The sequence below is a fragment of the Nannospalax galili genome, unplaced genomic scaffold (genome assembly GCF_000622305.1).
Source record: "Nannospalax galili isolate Female #2095 unplaced genomic scaffold, S.galili_v1.0 scaffold685, whole genome shotgun sequence".
Lineage (NCBI taxonomy): Eukaryota > Metazoa > Chordata > Mammalia > Rodentia > Spalacidae > Nannospalax > Nannospalax galili.
Window position 1 is genome coordinate 1,679,395 of NW_008353482.1, and position 16,033 is coordinate 1,695,427.

Sequence of the window (16,033 nt, forward strand, 5' to 3'; positions counted from 1 at the left end):
AATGACTATGTAAAATATCTGAGAGTTAAAGAGATCTATGTTTATATGGTTTTTTTAAATAAATGATATTGACATAGAATTAATGTGATATGAAGATGCCACCAAAAATAGACTGACCATTTTAGGCTTAAATTCTACTTACAATATGATAGAACTGATACCACTTGAATTTAATTAAATACAGATTAGAAACATACACGCCAAGGTAAACATTCAAGAATAAAATACAAGTTAAATAGACCTTATCCAAAATGCTACTAACCAGAAGTGTTTCAGATCCTCAAGGTTTTTGGATTTGGGGATATTTTCATAGACTTTGCCAGCTGAGCATCACTAATCCAAAAATTTGAAAATCCAAAATCAGTCTCAAACAGTCTGAGTGGCACTTGGGCAATCAAAATGTTTTATGCGTCCAAGAGTTTCTGATTATGGATTTTTCGAATCAGGCATGAGCACCCTAAGAATCATTCAAGATTCTCACAGGAGTCATGACAGCATGAAGTATAAAGACTTCAACTTAGAAACCCTCAGTCTCTCATGCAGTTCCTGAGAGGGTGGAGGACAGGTGAGGTGCTGCTGAGCTAAGAGTGGCTAATATACAGACTGTGAATATCTAAATGCAGGCCTTCAGGCCTTCACTGATTATTTGTTTTGCATGAATGTTTTTGAAATATCCCCAAATCACACATCAGTATCATCCAAGCAAGCGCTGAGCCCTGCTGTTGTCAGTCTGGCATCCTCAGTTCTATTCTGCCAGACATGACAGTCTGCACATATGATCCTTCAGCATTCACGGTTGTTACTATGGGGTCGGGAGCAACAGCCCAGGCTCTGCTGGGGACTACTGCCTTTCACGAAAGTCAGATACATGCACAAGGGTCAAGAGCAGGAAGACCCATGGCAAGGACTGCCCCAGTCTGAACTTACCATTTGTAGCCAAATGTTTGTGGTTAAAACTTGATTCTTCTCGTCCTTAAGAAAAGAAATAGAAAGAAATTAGAAAAGGCAGCATAAATATGGTTTATGTGCTTCACAAAAGAGGGCATGATACAGTTATTCACGTACAAATCTGACTTTGGGGATCACTGTTGTGTGTGGGAATTAGAATGCACCAGGCATTTCCAAATCTATGCCAGCAGCATTTCCCCAGAGTCAAGCTCTTCTATTTATTCTGAAGTAATACACATTTATTATAGAGCATTTACAAAGGACAGAAAAATATAAAGAAGAAAATTAAAATCAGGCAGGCCTAGCATCAGAAATGAAGCCTGCTAAGGACTTTGCGATTTATCTTTTTATACTCCCCCAAGGAAGAGGCAGGGTCACATGGAGCCTCTGTCCTATGCTGAGGGCCCAAAGAGGCCATGGTTCTGCCTGCATGGGTCTGGGCTCTTTCCTCTTTTTCTATCTGACATGTTAGTGACATGTCAGACCCTTGATACATACCTCTAAGGTAAATACTAACCAGATGAGTAAACACAGGGCCAGGATGATGTTGTGACCTTAGAAGTCAGCCCCTTACACTTGCATCTTTCTGATCCCAGAGTTCATTTTTCTCCATTTCTAAAATGGGATCTGGCAGGACATCAAGTCCATGTACATTCCAGGGAGATTAGGAAGGAGCAATAACCATGCCTTGGTTCAAACACAAGGCCTGTGCTAGAGTTTGGGTCTTAGATCTTAAGTCTCACCTAAAAGTCCTTTTGTTAAAGGTTTGGTCCCAACCTTGGCATTACTGGAAAATAGTAGAGCCTTTTAAGACATGAGTCAAGTGGAAGGTTATTAGGTGATGTAGGGCATGCATTTGCCAGAGATAGTGAGATATCAGCCCTTCCTCCTCTTCCCTTTTGCTTCTGGCCATGAGGTAAGCAGTTTTGTTCTGCCACAGGCTCTGATCATGATCTCCTGCCTTGCCATAGGCCCAAGGCACTAGGAACAAGTACTTGTAGACCAGGACCTCAAAACTGTGACCCAAACAAATCTCTTCTCTTTATAAGTTTATTGTCTAGATATTTGTTCTAATGGCAGAAAGTTGACTGGCATACCATCTGAATAAGAGTATCATCAAACTAGGCCTTTCCAACTGGCAGACCACCAGCACTCTATCACAGCCAAGGCCAGCAGGGTCTAGCAAAAATCAACATACAAGGAAATCAGCAAAGTTTGTCCAATAATTATACTGAGCATGCCATCGATCAGTTTGGAATCATCAATTACAACCTCAAGTAACTGACACCCTCCAGGGAAAGTGTTCATGAATGCCCACATGAACACCAGCCCAGATGTAGTAGGCACCTTGAATTTTCATATAAGGAACTACCTGGCCTGGTTCACTGATGGACACTCACCCAAAACCAACTCCCTGACAGCACAGGGTACCTGCCAGAGTGCAGTCAGTAACTAGGGATGAAAATGACACCTGAATGATGCCCCTCATGAAAATGTAAATGTAGCACATGTATAAGAAATTGGCAGCAACATTTTGATGCATTAACGCCCCTATATCCAGCTGCTCAGCCACTGGGGACCTGTCAGGGTGAAATGAGCAAGTATGGACAACTACAAAAGAGAAGGCTGGTTATCTGTGGAAGGGCATGGAACGATGTGCCTGGGGGTCCCAGGTTAGGAGCTGGGTTCAAAAGAAGCTGCAAGTTGACCACAGGAAGGAAAAACCTACTTTTCTAATAAATGTGCCAATATGTTTAATGGTAAATAGTTGCAAAGCTAATGTGTCCTCAGGCTCCATACTGAGCAAGCTATCCCTGACAGAACCATTGGTTTTATTCTCAGGAGTGCTCTAGTCCTGGTTCAACCTCCAGTACTATTGGAAAGCACTGCTAAGTTCTTCATGACATATATCTGTTGCCTCAACTTATTAGGGAGCTGTTGTTTTTAATGGTCTTAGAGTTAGCAAGAGTTCCATTCAGGTAACTTTTCTTCTTTAATTGCATTTGTGTCTTCCTCTCCTGAGAGAGAGATAGGCTTCTGTGGTTTGGGAGCTCAATTACTACCAATCTAATTAAAAGGCTTTCTTCTTTCCAGAATCTGAACAGAAACCTCATTAGAGTGACACTGGATTTCCATGCTGCGTGGCAGCATGGGACCAAAGCACAGCACTTCAAGCTGTAATCAACAAGCAGCAGCCAGACACCACCTGGCAGCTCAGTGATGCCAGACAGCAAACTCCATGCCAGGCTGCAAAGGAAGCCCAGGACCAGGCAGAAGGCTGCCACTCTCCATGTGAATCCCCTTCCTCCTGTCTAGTCAGGTAGCAAGATCTCCCTCTACTTTCCACTGCAGTGCGTGGTCTCCTGTCCATTCAGGCACGCAATATGCATTCCGATATGCATATATATGCAATCTGTCCTCTGCTCATTTCCACATAGGGCTTCCTGACCCCACAGATGCTCAGCTCACCATCCCCAACTGCACTGGACAGACGACCAAGCCACAAGTCCCTAGTGCAGCGCATAAGCCTTTTCTACAAGTTGTGTTCCAGCCAAGTTTGCATTCACTCAGTAAATCTTTGTGGCGCACCCCTGTTGCAGGCATCATGCTGGCATGACGTGTGCAGTGGGAAATGAACAATGCTCCTGAGCTCCTAGAATATGAGATAGAGTGAGGTTAGGGTCACACATGCAATAATGACACACTTGTGCAAACGATGACAAGACTACTAAAAGAAGAAACAGGGTCCTTCAGAGAAGTTGGTATGAGAAGGAATTTACCCAGAGTGGCATGGGCAATCTCTTTTACATACTATGAGCCTTTGCCTTTACATGCCAGGGCCTTCCAACAACCCAATATATGGCTCCTCTCATGTCTACATGTGTACCCCAGCCATGAGTCTCTGTCCCTTGACACCAGCTGACAGTGGCTCTGCCTGCCAAGGCACCATTCAGGTGATCCTGTCTCCATGCACTCTTCACCTGTGACCATTCATGAGGTACAATGTCTGTAGGCCTTGGCCTTCTATAAAGTAGGGTTCTGGACTAATGTGTACCCCAACCTCAAAGGGGTCTGGTGAGAAGGTACCATCAGTGAGCCTACAGAAATATCTCTGCTGCTAGACAATGACCAGCTAACAAGTAAAGCCATCTTCTCTCCCCACAACTGCTCCAAAAGCAAGCCCCAAGTAGTGCCTCTGCCCCCTCTTGAGGCCACTATCCTCCCATAGTTCCTCTCAAGCCTGGCCACCCAGATTGCCTCCTGACAGTCTTGTGTACAACAAGCCCCAGGCATCCCATCAGTCCCTCATTCACTTTCTTGTCTCAGGGTTGCACATCTCCATGTGTGTTGGAGGAGCAGGTGATAACTAAGCATCCCATGCCTCTCTCTGGCCTCCAAGAGAAGGCTGGCAGGGAGCACAGGACCTCCACTCCTACTGCCCAGATCTACCTAGGGATGAAAACTAGTTCCCCACTCCTCTTACAGACACTACCTCCTGTGCAGTAGGTGAGCAGATTTAAACACCCATGCATCAGTGCATGGAGCAGTCAAAACTCAATTTCTTTACAGCCTGGATACCACCCTGGCCAAGCACTGGGATTTTTTTTCAGAGGAGGAGGATGCAATTTATACCTACTCAAAGGGTCTCTGAGTAAATGAGTGCATTGTTTGAAAATCATAATTCCACACATACCCTGCAAGCCTCACTCTGTCTCTGAGTCTGCTATAAGCAACCAGCTGGATACGGTACACACTTGTAATCTCAGCACTTGGGAGGTAGAGGCAAAAAAAAAACACAGATTTTAAGATTATACTCAACTATGTCATGAGTTCAAGCCAGCATGAATCACAAAAGACCATCTCAAAAACAAACAAAATGAAATTAAATTAAGCTAAAGTCAAATCAAGAATTAACAACATTATTAAAACCTTAAATACAGACTTTGAAAGCATTCTAAATTATGAGGTTGGCAAGGAACAGAGATTTCTCAGTTTGCAGGCTGGATGTCTGCAGTCAAGGTGCCAGCATGGTGGATCTTCGGTGATCAGTGAGGGCTTCCGGTTCACAGATGGGTTTCAGGTCACCATCTTACTCTTACCGCCCTGTCTACCAGGCAGAGCACCACAGAGCTGCAAGGTCCATCTCAGTTCCCTTCCAGGAAGCACTCAGTTCCTCTAGGTTTCCCTATTCTCTCCTGGGAAAAAACAGTAACAGCTTCCCCCAAGGGCCTCCTAAAGCCAGGGAGGTGAAGGCAGTGCCACCCAATCTGTGTGTCATTCCTAGCAGCTGTCATCACACAGCCACACCTGACAGAGCCTCCTGTAAGACATACATGCTTCTGCCTGCATCTGGAGCTCCAGAGACTACAGGATCACAGCCTTGCATGAGTCGAAAGTCCCCCTGTGACAGCACTGAGTCTGCTAGCCTGACTCCCCTCATTCTGTTTTAATCCCAGCACTTCAGTGACGAGCACCCTTTGATTTACGTGGACATAGTTTTAAAAATAAATCTTTATAAATAATGATGCATATAATTTAGAGTACAGCTGTTCAGATGTTGTCTAATGTGATATCTCACGTTTCTAAAGCAATTACTCTTCTGGAAGTTATGGGGATATGTTGTTCAACGGTCTTTTACAAAATTCTCACCACTTTTCTTTTTAGTTGATGCTGAGAGAAGGATAGCCATAGATCTAACCCTGTCTAATCATTTGTTCAGAAAATCATTGGATAATATAAATTCATATTTGGTTAGCATACTATAGTTATAATAAACATGACTTATTTTATGTAATTTGATCTTTACAACAACCATTTTTTATTCTAGCTTTGCTTGTGACAACCCAACAAAACTAGTATCATTCTTTTTCTTATTTCATAACTGCGGGTGGGCTCCCAAATTTCACTGTCTCTGTTTTGAGCATATGTTACCTTATGATCAGGAGAAGAGGGGAATACATAAGTATGTGAAGCAAACCTCTGATCTTGGAACACAGTTAAATGTAGAGAAGCTGAGCCACAGGCAGTTGTAAGCTCGCATTTTGAAGGCTGAGACAGGAAGAGCAAGAGTTTGAATGCAGCTCAGGCTACAGAGTGACAGCCTATCTAAACAAAATGCACAAGCTAAGATCTAACCTCATATCTCATTGACTGAATAATTGCATTCTGAACACAATGTCATTATGACCCCGTGTTGTAGCGATGAACACTTTATTAAGATAATGGAAAATACTTTCATTTGTCACTTCATGTACTGGAAAGAACTTCTCAAAGCACGATCTGAGATACCTTCATGGGCTATGAAGTTAAAACTCTTCTTCATAATCATTAAGACTTGTCTTGAGCTGGAGCAATAGCTCTGCCGTTAAAGGCTCTCCTTTAGCCTGGTTTGTTTCAGGCTAACAACCAAAACTAAGAGAAATTAAGTGCCTAGAGGTCACCATTTCATTTTCAGAATGGGTTAACAGTTACTCTGTGACAGATGCTGATCTGATCTTCTTGCAATGAGTGTGCAGTGGAACTTTTACTAAGGCTTGGCTACAGGGCATCTTTCTACCCAGGTATCCACCATAATGGAAAGTTTCACCAGGGAGCTTGGTTGCCTTTCTACCAAGATTGTGGAAAATTCCTTACATGCAGTGGGATCCTTGCATTGTGTACTCATTTCTGATAGCGTGGTTACATTCTGAGAAGTGGAGGAAAGGCATTATGTTGCAGTCCTTAAAACCCAGAATCCTGAAGGCTCAGAGACTGGAGAACCAACACAGCCCCTACTGAGGCAGACTTCGGTTGTTGGGAAACTACCACCTCCAGAGTTTTTCAGAGTGATTCTGAACTCTTTGATTCTTTTTTTAACTGTGGAAGCTAATCCTGCATGGCACTAGAGTACTGTTTTTAGGAGTAATGCAGAAGGAAAGGCTTAAGGGATTTTTTAAAAATCAAAGCAGAATATAACACTGATTTTTTATTTCTCCCTATAGGTCACTGTTCAATTCCTTGCTGACACCATTCTATCCCAGAAAAGACACAGGAAAGGAAACTGAAACCTGGTCAATCAGGCTGACTCCTTTGAGCAGAACAAATGTCATATGAACAGGCACAGGTACCACCTGAGCTTAGGTCCATGAGCCACACTGAAAGAGAGCAAGGTGCTTAGCCAAGCAGTGCCTCCACCTCCTATCCCACATCTCTCCCATAAGGAATGAAGCCTGGGGGGTAGATCATGAGAGCAGAACCTACCAAAGAGTTTGACAGCTCTGGAGTCAGCAAAGCTGAAGGGCAGTGGGGATAGAAGACTGCAGAACAGAAGGAGAGAGGAGCAAAGAGAAACTGAGCTCAAATTGCTCGAGGTGAGAGTGGGAGTTGCCTGTTTCTATGCTTAAAATATCACCATGCCTCAATCAGCACCTGACATTCCCCATGCTGTTAACAAAAAAAAAAAACCACAAGAAACAAGTGGAAAGCAAGGATTTCAGGTGAGATGATCCCCATACCAGAGGCCTTAGATACAGACATTTGTACAGCTTTAGTATCACGTATGTGGCTTTTCCACAAAGCTCCTTACCATGTATCTCAGCAAAGATTTAGCCCTGAGTGGAAGGAATTCCAACAGAAAAGATGAGTGTGAAAAGGTTGAGGCATGTGAATGGAAGTTAGGAGGATTCATTGACCTACTTATTTGATAACTTTTAAATTTTATATTTGCTTACTTAGCAGAACTGGGGGTTAAACCTAAGCCCTCTTGCAAGCCAGGCAAGTGCTGTACCCCTGAACTGTATTCTCAGTCTTCTTGTTTAACTTTTGAGACAGTCTTAATAAGTTGCTCATTTTAAACTCATTCTATAACCCGGGTAGGCCTTGAACTTGTAATCCTCCTGCTTCAGCCTCCTGAGTAGCTGGGATCATGGGAGGAGGTGTTAAATTTATTAATAAACTTAAATTTACTTTTAACCAGTACATAAAATAGCATTTATTTATGTGATGCCATGTGATGTTTCCATATACTATGCTTATATACATTATGCAATGTATAAATTAAATATGTACCACCTCAAACTTGTATCATTTCTCCATGGTGAAAGCATCCACACATATCGACTGTGGCTTTTTGAAATGTACAGTGCACTATCTATGGCCACCCTGGTGCACAATTCCACAGCCAAGCTCCCTACCCCACCTTACTGCACCTCACTGCCATAGCGCAGCCTCTTCCCTCTGTCTCAGTACCTATTGCTCAGCCTCTTCCTGCTGCCCCTTAACCGGAAACAAGACTTAGAAGCAGCATTTTCCATGCTTTCCATTATTTGATGTTTTAATATTTCTTCAAATAACAGATTCATTGCTTTAATAAACCAAGTAAAAATACATCAAGACCCAAAGAAGAAAAGAGTGACAAGAAGAACAATTTATGGCTATTATAACACTGAAAATAAATATGAACAGCATAAGGCATAAGAAGAATGAAAATGAAAACTGAACAGTACTTTCACAAACACATTGATTATGAATGAAGAAATGAATAAATGCACACATAAGTAAATGACACTTAAAAACTTGTAACCCTGATGCAGAAAGGAAGGCAGGCAGACAGTCACAACTAATACCAAGTGCAATCTAGAAAAGGTCCAAGCAAGAAGGGCATGCTTCTCGGTTCTTAATAATTATATAACCCAATAAGGTCTTGGATTAAATTAAACAAGATTTAAAAATCGAGGTAACAAGATAAAAGAAAGAAATGAGAGGGAAATCTGCAGAGCTAAATAAATAAATGGAAAACCCAAATAGCACTATTACAGAGTTCAGTTAGAAACAGAAAGGGATGAAATAGACAAAATTAAAAATTAAGTTACTGGCATGAGGTAACCACGGCTTGTGCGGAGGGAAAACAGAGACATTAAGCCCTTTAGACAAGAAGCCTGAGACAGAGGTGAAATCAAGATGGCACTCTGGAGTTGGCTTTGGAACACAGCACCTGGAGGGAGGTGAGATGCTCCAAGATGATAAATAGGGCATCTGTTCAGAGGCTATGAGAACAGCAGGTGCCAGAAGCTAAATACCACCTGCCTCACTACAAAACCTACAAAAGCAAGATGAAATCAAATGATTTTCTGAATGCAAATCTAAGCTTACCACAAAGATAAAAACTCCCCAACAGAAAAATGAAAGAGAAAACTCAAAAGAGCTTTGCAAGTACATGAACTAACACTGCAGCAGGCTACAGAGGCAGGAGAGTCATGGCCACATGGGCACACTCAGGACCGACTTGGTAGGCGCCTATGGGACAGTAAGGGCAAAACTCCCCTACAACTGCCTCCACTCCACACACACGTGTGGCCCCAGATCCTGAAAAACTCACTAGAGAATAAAAAGGAAGTTTGTCATTTCAGCCTGGGCTTAAAGTAGAGAAAGAGGATAGGTATCATCCTAACAGGTCTGATGGGGAATTCAAACTTAAACAATCCTTAATACCTGGGAACTCTGCAGGCCACAGAAGTGGCATAAAGTAGCTCTGAACCATTAAAACTATGAAACACCAGACAGAAGCAACAAACCAAACAAACAGAAGAATAAAGAAAAACTATCTCTGCCTCCTGGTTTAAATATAAACTATATTATATGAAAAATGATTTACAACTAACGAACAAAAAAGTGAGTCGGGAAGAATGAATTCCCCCAAAGTCAGAAGAGAATAGTATCAGTGAAACAGGAAAAATTCTTCACAGGTGAAGGACCGTTGGCAGGTCCAGTCAGCAGAATAGATCCCCACAAATTCAGAAAGCGGCAGAAGAGTCACCACTGAGCGCAACTGACATGATTAAATGCACTAACGATATCAGAAATGTAAAAGGAGAAGACATGGGAGAAAGTGCGCTGGGATGAAAAAGCTTTGCAACATGAAAACTTTAGCAACTGAAATAAAAACTTGGTGGATGAGTTGGATGGCAGATTAGGAAAGGCAGAAATGATCTTTGGTAAGAAGACAGATCTGATATAATGCCCCCCTGAGAATAATAAACAGGAAAGTGCCTTTAACAGATTGGAAGAGTGAATGAAAAGACTCAATTCGCATATCCAAAAGCAGCAGAAGGAGAAAATGCAAAAGAAACAAGCACTGAGAAATTTCCAAAACTAGTCAACTAATCCTCAGATCAAAGAAGTACAAAATTCTCAAAAAGAAATGATCTAGAGAGATAGTTCAGAGGTTAAGAGAGCTGGCTGCTCTTGCAGAAGACCAGCACCCACATGGCAGCTAGCAAACTTCTGTGGTTCCAGTTCCAGGGGATTCAACATCCTCTTCTGACCTCTGTAGGCATGAATGACATGGGAATTCTTAGATGCAGGCAATACGCTTAAGCACATATAATTGTAAAATAATAAATTTTTTAAAAGAAATGGATATGTGACTAGAGAGATGGCTCAGTGGTTAAGAGCACTGACTGCTCTTGCAGAAGACCTGGTTCTAATCCCAGTACCCACATGGCAGGTAACAACCGTCTGTAACTCCAGTTTCAGGGGCTCCAATGCCTTCTTCTGTCCTCTGTGGGCACTGTATGACACAGGTGCACTTATATGTATGCAGGCAAAACACTCATACACAAAGACTAAAAATAAAATTTTTAAAAAGAAATGGGCGAATTAAAACCTAATAAAGCGCAACTGTTTTTTCCAGCCCCAGCATACAAGGTTAATATCTATCAATTCTATCCTCAAAACAAGAACACTGAGCAGACTGAAAAATCAATGGTTTTAGCCAGTCACAGGAGGCACTGGAGTTGCAGAGTCAAGTGCCACACAGAAATCCAGAGGTCAGCAAATACAGAGGCACAGCTGGCATCTGTTTATTTGAGGCAGAAGATCCTAAAATCCTGAGCTTGTAGCCATGCTTAAATGCTAATTTTGACAATTACTGTACACTGAGTGTGAATTTGAATAAAAGTAAGGATCTGTAGGCCACAATCTTCTCTTTGTACCTATAATTTCACTGCTTTTATCTCTAAGAACCCCACAAACTCTCTTGGTAAATGTATGAGATTCCCTTCTGACTGCTAAGAGCAAATGAAAAATAACTTTGGGAATAGATGCCAGGAACACTTCCCAGAGTGTTCCTGACAGTCTTATCACTGCTGGGGAAAGGCTGCTCCTCCGCTCTAGCACCCCAAAGCAGCTGTCTCAATTGATGGGGAGAAAGGCTTGAGACCATTAGAGACAATTGTGAAGGACACAGCTCAGTGAGAAGCGCCCAGGAAAAGACAAACATTTAATCTTAGTCTAGATTCACGGACACTTGTCCTGGCCCCTACTTTATCACTATACAGAGGCTCCAAAGGAAGTAGTAACCATGGTGGGATACAGCAAGGAGAGGCTCCAGGCTTTCTGAGGGGGAGCTAAATGAGCCCAAGTCAAGGGGAGAGCTAGGGATAGAGTGCCTGCCTAGCATGCACCAGTCCCTGAGTTTGATCTACAGCATGCACTACATGAACAAGGTATGACAGCACATGCTTGTAATTCCAAAGTTCAAGATTATATGTGTTCCTTTTTTTAAATTGAAGTTTTGAAAATTTCATACAATATACTTTGGTCATATTTAGATCCCCTTCCATATATATATATGAAGTTGGATGGATGGTAGTGTGTATATATATGTATGTATATATATATATGGCAAAAATGCCCTTCGGTGTGGATCCATCCACTGAAGCCTGGTTAATCTATCAAGAGTCACACCCTTAAAAGAGGATGACTCTTCACTTCCCAGCAGCCATCAGTTTCTAATAGTTCCTCTGGTAGGACTGTTTTTTGTTTTGTTTTGTTTTGTTTCTAATAATTCCCCATGTTTATGCTGGCATTCTGTCTGGATTGAGTTTAGGTGGTACTTGTGCAGCACCTGTCATCACTGGGGCTAGTTCATATGAGTAACTGACCAGCTGTCTGGAAAACCAGCTAGCATCCAGGGTTTGTTTTTTAATCATTCTCCAATACAAAGAACCAGGAGTCCTTGACAAACAACTGATCAAGTCTTCAACTGGAATTATGTAAGATAAGCCTGGAGTATCATGCAATGCCAGAAAGTGAACAAAAAGTAAAAACACCACAACAATGACAGGAGCTGAAAGGGACAGAGAAGCATGCTATTCCCAATGGTCAAGCCACAATGTGAACAAAACAAACACTGGGCTGCAACCCAGACTATAAACTAAGTATCAGTAACTCCATATAGATTTAGATAAGTGATTGATTGATTGATTGATTGATTGATTGATAGATAAATAAATAATAAATAAATAAATAAATAAATGGGGCATAATAGATAAATCTCCTGTGTAAACAAAGTCTCAATAACTGATGTACTGACTTTCCTTTAAGGTGGTGGAGCAGAACTGCCCACTTGAGGGTGGCCTTACATAGTGACATTCTTCCAAAGACTACAGTGTAGAAAAGGGGGAAGAGAGTAACTCTAGAGTGGTAAAACCTGAAAATGCAATGTTTACCTCTTAACCATAGTTAACATCAGTGTTATCAAAGTTCTGTGTCCTCGGAAGGCTACGCATATGCCACTTTCCCTCTACAGCCTCGCCCTCAAAACACAGAACACCAGTCTTGCCTTGATCAAAACACTGAGCAAATCCCAACTGAAAGGCATTTCAAAATATCTTCTCAGAACTTCTCAAAACTGTTAAAATCATCAAAACCAAAGAAACCCTAAGAAACTGTTAAAGCTAACAGAAGCCTAAAGAGACGTGATGACTTAAAATGCTATGGTTGCCTGGTTAGGGAGCTGAAGAATAAACCACAATGAAAACGCAAAGAAAAAACCCTAAGAAAACATGAATAAGTCACAGACACTAGTTTAACATAATCTATCTGTGTACTAGAGAGACACCCGAGTGATTAAGAGTGCTTACTACTCTTGCACAGGACCTGAGTTTGGTCCTCAACACTAATATGGTGTTTCATGATCACATGCAACTCCAGTTCCAAAGGATCTGAAGTACTCTTCCAACTTCCACTGGCACCTGTACACATATGGTATATATACCTATACTCAGAGACACATACATATATAAAATAATAACTAGTAAATATTTTAAGAAATAATCTGTTCATATTTATTAATTGTAGTAAAATATACAATAATGCTAGATAATGATACTGCAAAACAACGTGGGCTACAAGGGGTATTTTTGTAAGTTTTCTACAAATATAAATCCATTCTAAAATTAAATGTTCATATTTTTTAAGAAAAATTCACACTGTACTAAAACTATGACATATAGAAAAGAATATCTAAAAGCACAAAGTTATAGATAGTTTATCTCCAAGGGAGTGTAGTACAAAAAACTGCCTGAGAACAGATGGCACAAACCACCAGCAGCCACAGTCAGTGCAGGGATGCTTTCAAGCCACGGTGAGTAACCACAGAACTCTGCTGTGAAATACATGCTCAGCTCAGCTGTTGTCTGTTACTCTCTGCACTCCTCAATCAAGGATATGAAGGGCAAACTGGAAACCATCTCCCAAGTATTTCAGGAAAAAAAATCACAACCAAAAGGGAAAAATAGTCTTGAAGGCAATCAAAGTCATAGTAAGGGGGCTGGGTTACTGGATGCTCAGTGGCAGACTGTGTGTTTAACAAGTTCCTGGCCCTCAGTTTGATTCCCCAGAACCACCAAAAGACAGCAAGGGAGGAGCCAAACAGCAGGGCTTCTATACAGAGACTACCACAAATTATCAGGCTGCTTAAAGGAAGCACAGAGAGAACTGGCCACGGCTGAGGGTTGGAATATGTGTGGCCAGGCAACCATCAACAACACTGAACTCAAAGTAGGTGTTCCCTACAGCAGCTGGCCCAACATTTCCCTCTTCCAGTCAGTTCTGGGACAGAATGTCCACACAGGTGATTCATATCTTATAAGGTCTTGCTCTGCAAAATAGAAGTACCTGACCGAGAGACAGGAACATGGAGCAGAATAGTCCAACCCTTTAGTCATCCGCTGGAGTCACCAGGGGACAGATCTGGCCTGACCCTAGCAGATCTCTACTCACGTCCTCAAGGGCATGCTCCCAGGCTTTACCTTATCATACATTTGAAATGTAAGCAGCATCCCCCTCCCCCACCTGACCTACAAAGAAGGACACAGTGGCATGGCAGCAGAGACACAGCCTGCCCTTGTGAAGATACGTGAGCCGAAAGGTGCTACCCTGAGACAGCACTAAGAGGAAGCACCAGAAGCTTCTCACCAACTCCTTGGCCACGCTGTCAGCAAGAGGAGTCGCCTAAGTCCCAGAAAGACTAATTAAACTTGCAGCTCCCTTATGTATTTATAAATCCTTTTTGGTTTTCTGTACAATCTATAAATAATGAGTTCTCTACAGATATTTAAGCTCCAATCCTTCTTATAGACTTGCAGAAAGCTAGTAAATTACTGTGCCCAGAAATATCTTGGCAATTCATTTTAACTAATCATGCCACAGTTTTGACTCTAAGAAAACCTGTGCACCTCCCTGTGCTGCAGACATGAATTCCATTTCCCTTCCAATCTGGAGCATATTCAGATGTCCTCTTTACATAGAACAAGGAGCTCAGGAAACCAAACTGAACTATTCACAGCCCTCTTCTGAGTCTTACAATGAAGTGTCAGACCAGGAAGCACGTACACCAATTACCAAGAAAAATGTTCCTATCACACAATCAGGAGCAGAATGACTTTGGCACTTTCTCATAACTTAGGTGATTAAGCAATTTGCATACATTTACAGAGAAATAACTTTAGGAGTGACCTTTTGGTATATATAAGCTACTTTATATGTCAGGGAATTTTTTTTTTTTCAGTCTAAATCTTGAAGTAGTTAAGAAGATGGTGCCCAGCAGAGGTAAAGCCCACATTTAAATCTGCCTGGTGGCTGCTACTGCATTTCTATCCTGCATTTCCTCTGCATGCTTGCCCCATCCTGTCACAACAGGACCAAAATAAATTTGAATCTATTTCTGTATTCATTATAACATAGAAAAACATTCTGTTTCCTTTCTGCTGGACCAAGGAATGCATCTGTCCTAACAGATTTAATATTTGGGTTATTATAGATAATCAAGTTATAAAACCGGAAGAGATTTCCCAGGGGAGGCAGAGTCCCTGGGCTTTTAATGAGCTAGTCCTCCAAGTTCTCTTATTCAACTACTATTCGTAATTCCAGCCCTTTCCAAAGACCCTTCCACCTGCCAGCTTTTCTATGCTACAGCCCTCACTGGCATCTCAGGAGAGACTTTCCAAGCCCTCCCTGTTCTATCTGGAGTTTGTGTCCATGTGTCCCCAAGAGTCCTGACAGTGGAAGCTCCATCTAAAAGAGAAAAACAGGGAAGGAAGTTAACACAGCAGGAAGCCAACTAGCTCTTGTACTCTTCCAAACCAAATACAATACAAGCAGTATGGAAAATTTCATCCAATGAAGTCACAAATGAGAAGGAATGATAATTCCAAGGTTATGAGAGCAGAGGCAAAGTTAAGAGTCCTGAAACAGGCAAAGTAACTGTCATTTGATATGCTGTTTACTGTCTCTCATTTCACTAAATTAAATAATAAATATGATTGTCAAACACATTTCCACCTGCTGGGCTGACACCCTACCACCCCTGGGCACCAGCTCATGGGTTGCTGCTATTGTTACCATATAATAGGAATAGGAACACAACCATAGGAAATAATACTGAGGACATACAACAAATGGTCTGTCTAATTGTGGGCCATTTCTTACATCCATAGTTACAGGTAGATGAAAAGATGTAAAAGAAATCGATTTATGATCAATTTTAAAATAAGTATTTTAAAAGAAGACTCAGACTGATGAGGGTGAAACTGATTTTTCTCCCACTGAGTCAATGTGTAAAAACTAGCTGTATTTTTTTAATGTAGTTAAAGGTTAGTTATCTTTATATAAAGAGTTTTTTAAAAACAATATTAATTTTTTATTTATTTATTTTATGCGTATGTTTTGTCTGCATGTATGTAAGTGCACCCATGTTCATAATGCCTGTGAAGGCTAAAAGAATATATCAGATCCCCTGGAACTGGAGTTAGGGACAGCTGCT

The 16,033-nt window shown here is 41.6% G+C and overlaps 1 protein-coding gene across 3 annotated transcripts in view; it reads right to left on the bottom strand.

Annotated features, from left to right (window-relative positions):
• LOC103748066 (neuronal acetylcholine receptor subunit alpha-7) overlaps positions 1–16,033 on the bottom strand; it is a 147,564-nt gene that overhangs the window by 72,625 nt on the left and 58,906 nt on the right. For 2 of the 3 annotated variants that reach the window (XM_008850601.2, XM_008850603.2), the window contains one exon: positions 928–972. The exons of the other annotated variant lie outside the window; for it this stretch is intronic. In XM_008850601.2, coding sequence (XP_008848823.1) covers positions 928–972 — 45 coding nt within the window. The remainder of the gene's footprint in view (positions 1–927; positions 973–16,033) is intronic. 3 annotated transcript variants of the gene reach the window in all.